The sequence below is a fragment of the Euleptes europaea genome, chromosome 3, assembly GCF_029931775.1.
Source record: "Euleptes europaea isolate rEulEur1 chromosome 3, rEulEur1.hap1, whole genome shotgun sequence".
Classification (NCBI taxonomy): Eukaryota; Metazoa; Chordata; class Lepidosauria; order Squamata; family Sphaerodactylidae; genus Euleptes; species Euleptes europaea.
The window spans coordinates 25,040,946-25,055,266 of record NC_079314.1 but is presented as its reverse complement, the minus strand read 5'-3'; the positions used below and the strand labels follow the sequence as shown (position 1 = coordinate 25,055,266).

At 46.4% G+C, this 14,321-nt stretch overlaps 1 protein-coding gene across 1 annotated transcript in view; it reads left to right on the top strand.

Annotated features, from left to right (window-relative positions):
- LDLRAP1 (low density lipoprotein receptor adaptor protein 1) overlaps positions 1-14,321 on the top strand; it is an 81,280-nt gene that overhangs the window by 45,522 nt on the left and 21,437 nt on the right. The window contains exon 4 of the mRNA XM_056846939.1: positions 6,566-6,680. Within this exon, the coding sequence (XP_056702917.1) occupies positions 6,566-6,680 (115 nt within the window). The remainder of the gene's footprint in view (positions 1-6,565; positions 6,681-14,321) is intronic.

The window sequence follows — 14,321 nt, the reverse complement described above, 5'->3', positions numbered from 1 at the left end:
TTTTGAGGATCAATGAGATAAAATGTTGAAGCAACTGCTTCAGCGTTGTATCTCATCACGCTGGGGAGCCAGTGTGGTGTAGTGGTTAAGAGCGGTGGTTTGGAGCGGTGGAGTCTGATCTGGAGAACCGGGTGTGGTTCCCCGCTCCTCCACATGAGTGGTGTACGCTAATCTGGCGAACTGGATTTGTTTCCCCCCTCCTACATACGAAGCCAGCTGGGTGATCTTGGACTAGTCACAGTTCTCTTAGAGCTCTCTCAGCCCCACCTACCTCGCAGGGTGTCTGAGGTGGGGAAGGGAAGGTGATTGGAAGCCGGATTGAATCTCCGTTAAGTGGTAGAGAAAGTCGGCATATAAAACCCAACTCTTCCTCTTCTTTTTTTGTTGTTGTTATTTTATTATTATTATTTTGCAGATTTGAAATGCTGCCTGAGATGCTTTACTCACATCCTCTTCTCTTTGGCTGCGGGTCAGAGAAGATTCCTTAGCCATTAGTTTCAAGCAGTTCTGCGTTACATCTCGGGCTATCTTTCGTATGACCTCTTGCATAGCTTGTGTTGGAAAACTCATTAGTTTCAGAGGCTGCTGGGAATGGCATTGCCTTTTAAAGATTAATAAAGATGAGACGTGTCGCTTGATGTCCTTCTGGAACACTTTTTTAGTGTGGGCTCCCATTAGATTTTGGAGTCTGTGCTACCGTTACACACAAAAAACCCCAACATTTAACAGCTTAGAAAACAAACGATACAAAATGAAGGTGGGTGGGGAACCCCAGCGCCTTTTATTTTTTAAAAAAGTGATGCTCCACGTTGGACGGATGTAGGCCACGTTGCAACGCGGCAGGAACCTAATGCAATGTAAATGAATTTTGAATGTGGCTTTTTAAGTCAAGAAGCTCCACTGTGGAGGGGGGACGGGACCAGGCAAGCTGTTTTTCCTGGGACGAATGATCCCTCATGCATAAAAGAAACAGGCTCTTTGGACAGGGCTGTTGCCAGGGAGTAAAGGGGGGAGGCGACGGGTGCACCACCCCACCTGGAGCACTGTTTTGTTCCCCCCCCTTTTACAAAACAGCTTTTAAAAAACAAAGTACGACATCACAAGAGCTTGCTTTTGAAATGAGCGCATCACTGGATGATCAGCGGCAGCTGACGTGGCCATAAGTCAGCTGCGGCTTGAAGGCACTTTATATACACACAGGATGCTTAAAGAGGGAAAGGTGCCATTTATTTAAAGAACGTTTGCTATAAGCAGGTGAAAGTTTTTCTACAATTAATAATGAGCAAAAGGCTTGGCAACTTCTGTACAACTGATGATGTAAGAAGAGTTGGTTTTTATATGCTGACTTTCTCTACCACTTAAGGAAGAATCAAACCGACTTACCCTCCCCACAACAGACACCCTGTGAGGTAGGAGGGGCTGAGAGAGTGTGACTCGCCCAAGGTCACCCAGCTGGCTTCGTGTGGAGGAGTGGGGAAACAAATCCAGTTCACCAGATTAGCCTCCGCCGCTCATGTGGAGGAGTGGGGAATCAAACCCGGTTCTCCAGATCAGAGTCCACCACTCCAAACCACCACATCATGCTGGGGGGATAGCCGATTTGGTTGTCTTGTTTCGGCACTTCTTACTGCAGTGGGCCCTGTTATATGGCGACCATCTTTTTGTAATAATTAAGGAATGATATTCATGGTTTTAAATGTTTTATTGTTATATTTGTGGTTTTAATGTGGTTACCCGCCCTGAGTCTGGCTTTGGCCAGGGAGGGCGGGTTGGAAGGAAGGAAGAAAGGAAGAAAGAGTTATAGAAAGTTTCTGTGGGTCACTGATTTCCCTTCCTGCCTAGCTCCCCAGACATCTTTAAACACAGCAAGGAGCTCCGCATGCCCAGTAAGGCTTCCTGAATTCTCCTGAGATGCCTGGGGGAATGAGGATGGGAGGACTGTTGGCGGCTCTGGCTTTTGGAGGGGTGAGAAAGGGGTAGGTGAGGGCAAGGCAGAAGTGTCCACCTCCCCAAACCCACCTGAGTCCCATGTCTCGCCTCACCTTGTGATAGAACCAATCCTGGCTTCATTGCTATCTTCTCAATAGCAAATCCAGCTGTTGCTCTTTGTAGTGTGTGTGTTTTAAACAGTGGTGCAGTCGTCCCACAGTTTAGCATTGGAGAGGCAGGAAGAATCATAGAAGAAGGCAGGTACCCAGGGATGGCTGCTCAAAGGGGGAGGAAAGCTGGCCTTTGTGAGAGGGAAATAGACGGTTTTTCCTTCATGTGTCCTTTGGATCTTCTCCTCCTTCTCCGACCCTTAGAAACATATTCTGGAACTTTTTCTGGAACAACCCTTAGAAACGTATTCCTCTTAGAACGATCCTTAGAAATGTATTCCTCACAGGCACTCGAGTGTCAGGGAGAAATTTAGCATGTCGTGCCAAGCAGGGAGAGGGTTGAAAAAGACAATGCTTCAGCCACAGCCTAAAGAGGTAATGACCATCCTCATGCTCTCTCATATGCAGGACGTCGTCTAAGAAGGCCATCCTTGTTGTGGAGAAGAGTTTCTAGTTATTTATATGTTTTTATTCTGGTCTTTGTACAAAAATGGTCTTCTAAAGAGGCTCACAGCAGAGGGGTCATTGTGTCGATAGCAGAGTAGCCCATACCTGCTGGAGTTAGATATTCCTCTCTTCACTGACATCAGAAACCACAACATTCAGAAATCTGTGGGGGAACATTTTAACCTTCCAGGACATTCTGTTGCCGATTTAAGAGTAGCAATACTGTTACAAAGGAATTTCAAAGAGAGAGACTGCTGAATTACAACTGATAACGAAGTTCAAGACAAGGCATTCTCCTGGATTGAATAGAGAGCTGGGATTCCTGTCTCACTACCAATGCTAATTTCTCCATGCCTACAACCCCTCTGCGTATCATACCTAATCCAATCACACCTGCTAATATCATTTACTTGCTTTTTACACTTACATCGCCATTGTGTGTCTAATTCACTCGTCTCTACTTAAGGATAGATGGATTCACATTCTAGCTGTATCCCAAGAAGTGAGCTGTGGCTCATGAAAGCTCCTACCCTGCCCAGAAGTTTGTTAGTCTTTAAAGTGCTACTGGACTCTTGTTCTTTTCTACTCTCTTCAGTGGATCTTGTTTTTCATTTTTAAGGTTTGTGGTGTAAGGTTGCTCACTGGCCTCTTGGATTGCTGTGCCATTGTGCGTTATTTTCTGATAACATACCATCACCTCCTCTACCCTGTTTTATTTCAATCCATGTACGTAGGGACATTTGGAAGGAGGGCAGGAAGCAGGCAGGCATAGGGATGTGTGCTGCAGAAGTGTTTGTAATACTTTCAGATTCAGATTTTGGGTAGGGCACTGTTTTTGTTATCTGGAGTTTTTGGAAGTGTTGTTACCGGGTCGGGATTCTTTTTAGGTCCCCAAAATTCGGGTCCATAATTTTTGTCACCCCCCCCCCATACACATGCATCCAGGTAGCTGAATAGTTTATTTATTTACGGTCATTTGACCAGCAGATAAACAACGTTAAGATTGATCAATACAGAGCCAGGATTACAATTTAGTTACGCTAACCAGAGCTCTCCGCACTCTTGTGGCAATGTACCAGAATTTTGACACAGTGTAGGAAATGTTTGCATCTTTATCCTTGAGTAAATAGTTAACAATAAAAATCGTCCGAATGTTTAAAAACTCTGGTCAACAAGGGCAAAATCTACCTATTTCTGACATTCTGATAAAATTCACAATGCAATAAAATATGGTTAATTGTCTCAATTACATCAGAATTACAAGGTCACAACCTAGCCTCCAAAGGTAAACGCTGGAATCCCTCCCTGAGAAAAGCCGAAGAAAAGGCATTAAAACGAGCTCTGACATCCAGGTAGCAAGATGGGGGGGGGGGGAGAGAAAGCCAGCCTGAGACGTGCTATGCTGGCATGGAGGCAGCAGAATCTGCCGTACAGCTTATTGGCGAGATGTCATGCCCTAGACTCAGCCGAGACGCAAGGGCGATACAATAAAATTACCGCAGAAGAATGAAAATGCCCATTTTTGTCCGGGTCAAATAGTATTGGGGAATCGGGGCCCCAGTTCCTGTAAAGGGAACCCCGATATTTAATTTTCTGCTACCAAATCAGAGGGATTGGATCGTTCCTCTTGAACTATGAGAATTGAGATCACACACACGCACAAAAGAGGCAAGACGCATTTGTCTTGAAGTAAAACAATCTTTACTCTAACTCAGGGTAGGGAAAAAGTCACTGGGATACAAAACAAATAATATCTGTCTACATTCTATGTTTCCTATACTTGCCAAAACCTTTGGCAAGGCACTAAGCTTACTTACGAGTAGGCACCCTTAGCAAAAGGAGAGCCTCTCTCCATCCTGCCTGTTCAGCAGTCAAGCAAAAAGAAAAAGGGTGGTGGTCAACTGCTTTCAGTTCTAACAAAGAAATCGAAAGCAGTTGAACATGCAAAATAGTTGTATACGTGACCCTCAAGCACGATTGCAATGGTCACTACAAACTGGCCATTTGGTCAGTTACAATATTAACCCCTTAACTGTCTGACATGTAACAAAGCTCGCTCTCTAATACCCAACAAATAGACTCCCTAGCCTGCATTGTTTTAGCATGTCCACAAAATAATATTTCACAAAATAAATATATCACTCCCTGGATAAAACCGCTAAAGACACTTTCTGAGAAGCGGATACTGCGTTATTTGCAGTCAAATAGATCGGCCAATTGCATGAGATGTGGTAACTTTTCTCTTTATAGTGTCAAGGAAAAATTTAATTTAATTTCCCCTTTTTAAAGTGTGAAGTGGTTGATGGATAGCCATTAGCCGTTAAATCTAGGGAAAGGAAAGGCTTGTGGGCTTCTGGGCTCCTACAAGGCTTGGCTGTTGCAACAGCCGTTTCCTCCTCCACCATGGGGAGGGGGGGTTAATTTTTTTTTAAATCAGCAATAGTGTTATAGCAATATAACAGTATAGCAATATGTGTACCAGGTTCTGATTTTAAAAGGGCAAGTCTATAGCTGTTTTCATTGCAGAGATATAAAGGGAAAGGCAGGGAGGGCTTAACCCTTTCACTTCCAGCCATATTTTCACACCGAATAACTCCCTCCCAAAAGAGCACTCCTGCAGAGGGAAAGAGATGTGCATCTGTATCCTTTTCCCCCATGGAGTGAGATGCAGCTGGGGAAGGAGGAAACTCTGAAGGGGAAAGCAGGCAGAGAGGAAAGGGTTGAGCCAGTGGTGTCGAACTCAATTCTGCGGCACCGCCTCTCCTGATATGTTCTGCAGAGGACTCTTTGTTCAGATAATAACAATCTTTTGGTGGTCCCTGGCCCGAGGAGTGTCCGGCTGGCCTTGACCAGGGCCTGGGCTTTTTCTGCCCTGGCCCCTACCTGGTGGAATAGCCTCTCTAGTGAGACCAGGGCCCTGCGGGACCTTAAAGAGTTCCGCAGGGCCTGTAAAACGGAGCTATTCCACCAGGCCTATGGTGGAATATACATCTACGGTTCCTGTATATAAATGCTGGCCTCCCTAACCTCCCCACTGCGGTAAGTATCTTTTTGTTCAATCTGATTTATTCCATCTGCTCTCCTAGTTGAAATTTGTGTTCTGTGTTTTACACTCCAGAGATGCCTTAGGCAAATGAGGACAAACGTTTATATGATTTGATCGGGCTGTTTTAAAATGTTTTTACTGATCTACTGGGACATTTAGATTTTGTAAGCTGCTCCAAGCTTGGTCCTGGCCAGGGAGAGCGGGGTAATAAGTGGAAATAAATAAATAAATAAATAAATAAATAAATAAATAAATAAATAGTTATGGGGGCTGAATATGACATAAATGTCACTTGATCGGTCCAGGCCATGCCTTGCCAGCCCACATCGAGGTGGGGGGTGGCTGCCTTGGCTGGCTCTCGGGCCGGATAAGAGCTCTCAAGGGGCTGGATCTGGCCCTCGGGCCTTATGTCTGACAACCCTGGGTTAAGCCATCATGGAGTCTGAGAAGCCAGACTCCTCTCATAGCCAGCTAGTTTCTACTTAGGTAAAAAGGTAAAGGTAGTCCCCTGTGCAAGCATATACTGGGGTGACGTCACATCCCGACATTTACTAGGCAGACTGTGTGTTACGGGGTGGTTTGCCATTGCCTTCCTCAGTAGTCTACACTTTATTGTTGACTCAGCCTTCTATCCTGTCGAGGTCTGTAAAATGAGTACCCAACTTGCTAGGGGTAAAGTTTCTACTTAGACTCCATCCAAAAGGCTAGTATTTTGGGGATCAAGTTGGCCCTAGTTGCTTAATGCTTTTTTTTTTTTAATTCAAAAGTCCATTTTCTTGGAGCCTTGGAATGAAAGGTAGAAACAAATGGCCAGTTTATGCAAAATAAGCAGATTTGCATAAGATCTACCTAATTCAGCATATCTAGGACCCACCCTGTTGGGGGAAGCTGTGAATTGGTTGCTCTAGTCTGGTGTCCGCAGACTTTTTAAATTGCTTGTGCCTCTAATGTGGAACTTTGCCCATTTCCACAGGATATCCTACTGCACGGCCGATAAGATGCATGACAAAGTGTTTGCCTACATCGCCCAAAGTCAACTCAATGAGAACCTGGAGTGCCACGCCTTCCTCTGCACAAAACGGAAAATGGTCAGTATGAAAAGAAACTTTCCTTAATTCCAGGTTATCAAGCTGCAGGTTGAGCTGCGTGTCGCAGTTTGCAGTGGTCTAACTAGGGCGCTGTGATGGACGCACCCGCTCAAGGGCCGGCTCTTTCACGAGCTGAGATGAGGTGGTGTCCTCAGGTGTTGGATTTGGAGGCAGCAGCCTCTGTGCCTGCCTTTCCCCCCTTTTACATTGCCAGAATGTTCCTCAGGACGACAGATGGAAAGGCAGGCATCGGCTTGCTCAGAGGCTTCATGAGGGCAGCCGGCCAGGCAGAGTGACACCATTGCAATGTTTCATCCGCCCAGTGCCCGTATCCCAATGTTGCAAAATGAATTCAGCCATTTAATATGGCTAGGGAGAGCAATGCACATTGCACATTAGGCAGGTTGCTTCCACACTAGGCCATTTCCCCGTTTTGGCCTCACCGTGACTTTGAATGCAAAGGAGGCAACAGAACCCCCATATGGGGCAAGCCCTCCAGTCTTTCCCTTTGCATCCGCCATTCCCACCCCTGTTAGGCTTTGTAATGGATTTTGTTCCTTTGTTTAATGCTTAGGATGGATATTACTAGAATGTTTTAACACTATGATGTTATATCTAATACTGGTAATCTTTTTTAAAAGGGTGCCTTTGGTGGGTAGAAGGAATGATACCAGATGTGGGCAGGGAGGTATGTAAATCCACACCTTCCCCTATGTAGTTCAGGTGTGAGGAAATTCACAACAACGCCATGTAAAACCCAGGCCATCTTCTGGGCATGGAGTAGGGGTCGCTGGGGGTGTGTGGGGGAGGTAGTTGTGAATTTCCTGCATTGTGCAGGGAGTTGGACTAGATGACCCTAGTGATCCCTTCCAACTCTATGATTCTATGATGTGAGGGAGGGCATCTTGGCCATCTCGGCATGGAGTAGGGGTCACTGGGGGTGTGGGGGGAGGAGGTAGCTGTGAATTTCCTTCATTGTGCAGGGGGTTGGACTAGATGACCCTGGTGGTCCCTTCCAACTCTGTGATTCTACGACTGGACAACAATGTTATATGGAAGCTCCAAACGTCACTGCTGCCTTTTTTTGTCGGGGGGAGCATAGAAGTAAATCTCTCTGTGGTTGTAACCACACTAGGTTGTAACACACACACAGACACAAGCTTCAGAGCAGATGCTGTCTGAGCAGCAGCGAGCGCTGGAATTACATCAGTAGCACCTTTCAAGGATTCCCCACCGTGCTTAATTTGGCCTGTCTCCCGGGAGCGAGAAGGAGAGTGCAGAATTAGAAAGGCTGCCCTGGGCTCAGAAATGACATATGTTGTGATGAAACAGGCAGTGCCATTGAGTTCCATAATCTTGCGGATCGTAAGACCGAAAGGTAGAGATAACACCTTGTTAGCATGCCGAGGGGCCTGGGCATGAACCCCCGCAGGAGCATATCAGCTGTGCGACGCTGCTTGGAAGAGCCCTCTGCTGAAACTCTGAACGCTGGGTTCTTCCCAGAATGAGATACCTAATGACAATTCTAGCAAGCTCCAAACCTTTGCCTAGCGAGAGCTGCGAGCCACGGCAGGCCGTTCCATTCTGCAAATCCGGGTTTGCCTCCCAGAGGGAGCTCAAGAGGGAGCTGCAGTTCATCCTGGCTCTCTGACTTGTGTACATTTTTTTTATAATGCACATATTTTCAAATGCCTGTTGGCATCCTTGCTTTCTAGGTGTATGCTGAAAAAAGAACCTTAGGGTGTACACCTCCAAATGCGATACACCGCTATTACTGAGTGTAATTGGAAGCTCCTTGGGCCAGGGACCTGTCTATGAATCTACCAGCAGAGATTCATAGAATCATGGAGTTGGAAGGGACCACCAGGGTCATCTAGTCCAACCCCCTGCACAATGCAGGAAATTCACAACTACTTACACACACACACACACACACAGTGACCCCCTACTCCATGCCCAGAAGATGGCCAAGATGCCCTCCCTCTCATGATCTGCCATAGAATCATTGCTGACAAATGGCCATCTAGCCTCTGCTTAAAAACCTCCAGGGAAGGAGCGCTTACCACCTCCCGAGGAAGCCTGTTCCACTGAGGAACCGCTCTTAACTGTTACAAAGTTCTTCCTAATGTTTAGATAGAAACTCTTTTGATCTAATTTCAACCCGTTTCTGAAAATGGGGCGCTATTACCACCTGTTCTTCCTGCAAATGTACCCCCCCCCCCAGCCAAGTTTACTGCTGGTTTCAGAAGGGAGCTTTTGCAAAGGGAGATGTGGGGAGACACTAAGCAACTCCCTCTTCTGTTTTTATTTCTCCTTTTGTTTATTAACTTCTTAATGATTTGTATGGGGATTTTGGCCCACCAGGCCACAGCCTGAACTGGTAAGCTGATGCCACCAGAGGATTAAGTAGTCTAAGATCCATGGCATGTGAGAGGGGAGGGGCCGTGGCTCAGTGGCAGAGCATCTGCTTGGCATGCAGAAGGTTCCAGGTTCAATCCCCAGCATCTCCAGTTAAAGGGACTAGGCATGTAGGTGATGTGAAAAGACCCCTGCCTGAGACCCTGGAGAGCCGCTGCCGGTCAGAGTAGACAATACTGTCTTTGATGGACCAAGGGTCTGATTCAGTATAAGGCAGCTTCATGTGTGAGAGGGTGGCCCACATATGGATTTCTGCCCATGGCAGGCAGAAAGAAGCTTCTGAGGATTCCCTGGCTCTATCCACTTCCCTGAATGTGAACGTTGAGGGAGCTGGAAGGGACATACATCTGTTGTCCATCGTAGTTTCACGGGAAAGTGGGTGGAGGTCCAGAGGTGGCCCTCGGGCAGAAGAAGCACAGCGAAGCTCACTTCCTGTCTCGCTGTCTGTAACTAATCACAGCATCCTTCTGCACCCTCACCTTTCTTCAGCTGAACCAGCTGACCCCCTATGCTTCCAGGTCATCCTCCAGATTTTGTCTCGACTCTGTGCTTGTATTTCTTGTTGCTGTACATCTTAAGTGTTCCTTCCTGATTGAATCCTGCCCTCTGGAGCAGCAAATCTCCAGTCTAAAAAAGTGGGGAAAGTGTTGGCCATTTACACATAGGTTATTTGCAGTGCAATTCTAGGCAGAGTCACTTTGATCTGAGCCATTTGAAATTGATGGGTTGGATCCCGTGAGACATTTCTGCTTGCATAAAAAGTCTTGCTTGAGTAGAAAAATAAGAAAGCCATTGTGCGTAGCCTCCATTTGGCTGTATCCCATCTTGCATTTCCACTTGTGCAAGACTTAGCACAAGGTATAATTCAGTCACCCCCTCCCCAATAATGACCTTCATGGATCAAATCATACTGTACATCCAGATGGGGCTGTATCAAGTAGCCGTTTCTACACAGCAGCAGCAGTTGGAAAGGTAAAACTGGCATTTGGTCTTACAGTAGCTGTAGTGCACAGTCTTGTTCAAACGGAACTGCATTAAGTAAAGAAAAAGAAAAAGAGTTGGTTTTTATATGCCGACTTTCTCTACAACTTAAGGAAGAACCAAACTGGCTCACAATCGCCTTTCCTTCCCCTCCCCACAACAGATACCCTGTGAGGTAGGTGGGGCTGAGAGAGTGTGACTAGCCCAAGGTCACCGAGCTGGCTTCATGTGGAGGAGTGGGGAATCAAACCCGGTTCTCCAGATCAGAGTCCATCACTCCAAACCACCACTCTTAACCACTACGCCACGTCTCTTCTGCTACTGTTTGGTGGGATCTGATCCAATGGACTCAGATTGAAGTGACTCTGCATAGGATTACACTATTAAAGCATTACCCTGGGCATGGCTACTCAGATAAGTGCCACTATGTACATTGGTGCTTACTCCTGGGTAAGCATGCACGCTCTCTGTCACCTGAGAGTCTGTTCTTTTTTCCCCACCTTATGTTTACCTGAATCACAGTGATGAAAGTTCTGCATTTGGGAATTGCTGATGAGGTTTAGAAGGAAGGGAAATGGGTATAATCTGTACGTGGATGTCTGGGAACTGATTAGCTCTTGAGTCTGTAATGGGAAGGCATCATTGCTGCAGATTTTTTAAAAAAGAAAAAGAACATTGACCTCAGAGCAAAATAAAACTAGAGTTCTTTTCCTTCTCTAACATTATGGGCATCTCTGTCTATCCAGTTCTAGTTCCGGTGCAAAAAGAGCACCCGCATGCAGATGAGCATTTAGGCATAACTTGGTTATAACTTTCGGCATATCTTCAAGGCAGCTGTTAAGCAATAAACTACAGATAGAGTAATAGCCTTATCTTTGCCAGACAGCAGGTAAATTAAATGATAATCATGAGAACAAACAGGAAAGTGTGAAATCAATGGGGTGATAAAAGACGATCTTAAAGAAGAATATAAATCACAACTGAATAAAAAAAATGGGCAAGTGTTTCTGTCTTTGCCTCTCCACCCAGGCACACTCTATGATCGATTGGACTGTCTAAGAATCTGACAAATAATTCGTTGAGAGGCAAGGCGTTATGTCTGGCCAAAAGGTTGAAATAGTTAGGATTTTTAGATAGTCTGGAAGCACTGGGAAAGATATGGTAATCTGCTCCCAGGAAGAGGGAGGACATTTCCTTATGGCGTCACCCCCGTAATTCACAATGGTCCCTACATTCTAGATATGTGAGTATCTTGTTCATTACTAGAGGAAGGTCTGAGGGGAAACTTGGGTAGGAAGTCTGTAAGCTTGAAAGTCTTTCGTCTGCTATCTTTGTCCAAGAAGACACAAAGGGGTCAAGCTCCAGTCCATTTTAAAAGATCTCTGTCTATCTCATTTCCCTCAAATTCTGCGTATCATGAGAGGTTTGAATTTTGTAACTTAAAAAAAAACCCACCAAAAAACTTATGGAAACACGTGTGATCCTCACACCCATCATCTGGTGTACCTTAAAAAACTGCAACTCTCAATGTGTAACAGAGATGGGTGACTAGTCCATTGACTGCCCAGACCCTGACTGAGAAGGGTTATCCTCCTGGTCGGCAGTAGAGGAGCCAGGCCCCCTTTATCCATGTCACCCTCATCCTAGGTTAGGGTGCAGGAGGAGAACAGCCCCCGGAGCAACCAGCCAGGATCATGCTGAATTCTGGGTCCTGGAGTCATGCCCAAGGGCTCCATGCTGGGGCTCAGGACTTCCACAGCCACCCCTTGAACCCTAAAAATGGGAAGATAGCAAGACCAGGCTGAAGCCTGTACCGGAAGGTGGAGCGTACATTTAATAGAATCATAGAGTTGGAAGGAACCACCGGGGTCATCTAGTCCAACCCCCTGCACAGTGCAGGAAATTCACAACTACCTCCCCCACACACACACACACACCCCTACTCCATGCCCAGAAGATGGCCAAGATGCCCTCCCTCTCACGATCTGCCTACGGTCATAGAATCAGCATTGCTGACAGATGGCCATCTAGCTTCTGCTTAAAAACCTCCAGGGAGGAAGAGCCCACCACCTCCCGAGGAAGCCTGTTCCACTGAGGAACCGCTCTAACTGTTAGAAAGTTCTTCCTAACGTTTAGGCGGAAACTCTTTTGATTTAATTTCAACCCGTTGGTTCTGGTCCGACCTTCTGGGGCAACAGAGAACATAGTGTGAGGCCTCATTTTTTTCCCATGGCTGTGCAGATAAGGAAGAATCCTCCATTTAACTATGACCAGGATCAGCTCCACAAACACGCTGGTAAGTAATGAAACTGCAGGGTCCGCCGCAAAGCTCTTCGGCAGCTCAACTGGTCTTCCATCGCTGTAACGTTTCTTCCAAGGCAGCTCTCAATCCAGTCCCTTGGTCCTAGCTTTCCTCGCTGGACAGCACCTTTGAGATTTGAGCAAGCGTGTGGCTTGAATGGTTTCTTGCCTGGCTGGACAGCGCCCTCTGCGGACCTGCCAGGGATTCTCCTTGCCCTGCTGGAGCACCCTCTCTGGCAAGAAAGACGATCTGAGCCCCTTGGAATGGGGAGGGGAGATGTCATTCACCAGCTTGGAGGGCCTAACCCTGGGAAGGGGGGTGCTCAACACAGAGGGAGACAGCTCTTGTGCCCTTAGATCTTTTAACGCTATTTATTTATTTTTTTAAATTTTATTTCTACCCCACCTTCCATCCCTGGCTTAAGCCGGGCTCAGGGCAGCTAACAACAGTAAGACATAACAGTTGTATCAACAATAAAACTATACATAATAGACTATAATCATGAAAACGCTTCAGTAAATAGCAATTCTAAAATTAATTAATTGCAATAAATAAAACAAGTGGCGCCCTGTAGGAGCGGTGGACTCTAATCTGGAAAACCAGGTTTGATTCCCCACTCCTCCACATGAGCAGCGGATGCTTATCTGGTGAACCGGGTTGGTTTCTCCACTCCTCCACATGAAGCCAGCTGGGTGACCTTGGACTAGTCACAGCTTTCTTAGAGCTCTCTCAGCCTCACCTACCTCATAGGTGTCTGTTGTGGGGAGGGGAAGGGAAGGTGATTGTAACCCGGTTTGATTCTTCCTTAAGTGGTAGAGACAGTCGGCATATAAAAACCAACTCTTCCTCTTCTTCTGCCCTCTTTGTCCTTTTTGAAATGGCCTTTTATCTCACAAAAGAACTGTGTGTCTTCCTTTTATTTTTTTTTATTGATCCAGGGACAAAAATGCACAGATCCCAACCTAACATTACAGAAACTTGCGGGGGGCACATACTGTCATAGGGGTAGGCCGTGGACCCTGACTGTCTGTCTCCCACTCTCCAGCATATAATTAGTCTATATTTTTAGTGCCTGGGCAATTCGCACCAGAATCTGTGTGCTCGATTAAACTTGATTGGGATGTGACAGTTGAAATTGTAAGCAGCTGGGGAGAGGTTCATTCTTAATTACCATATTTAAGGAAGCCTGGCAGGCGTTTGTGTGTGTGTGTGTGTGTGTTTGGGGGTCCTGTCCCCCCCCCCGCCATTAAAAAAAGCATCCATTCTTTCACCAAAGATGGGAATAGCTCAGGTGATCCTATCAGATTGCCTTCCCTGTGAAGTTGAATGGGCACAGAATAGTTCGGTCCAGGTTTAAGAAACGCCGCTCTCTTTGAGCAATTAGAACTGCCTGCACCTCTAGGTAAAGGTAAAGGTCCCTGTGCAAGCACCAGGTCATTCCTGACCCATTGGGTGATGTCACATCCCGACGTTTCCTAGGCAGACTATGTTTATGGGGTGGTTTGCCAGTGCCTTCCCCAGTCATCTTCCCTTTACCCCCAGCAAGCTGGGTACTCTTGTTACCGACCTCGGAAGGATGGAAGGGTGAGTCAGCCTTGAGCCGGCTACCTGAAACCGACTTCCGTCGGGATCGAACTCAGGTCGTGAGCAGAGCTTGAACTGCAGTACTGCAGCTTACTACACTGCACCATGGGGCTCCTGCCTGCACCTCTACCCTGCAAGAAATCTCTGTAAAGTAAATGGGAAAGAAGATAATTCTTTCAATGCCGAAGATGAATGGCACAGCTACTTATGAGCAAGTTGTCCAGTCTGTTGGGGTGGGGTGGGGGGATACTAGTAACTTTTTGCATTCATGTGCAAGGCTGATTTTACCAAGGAGACGATATAATAAAGTAGCATTAGCACAATTCTGCTATAGAGGATTTATCCCATTATATTTT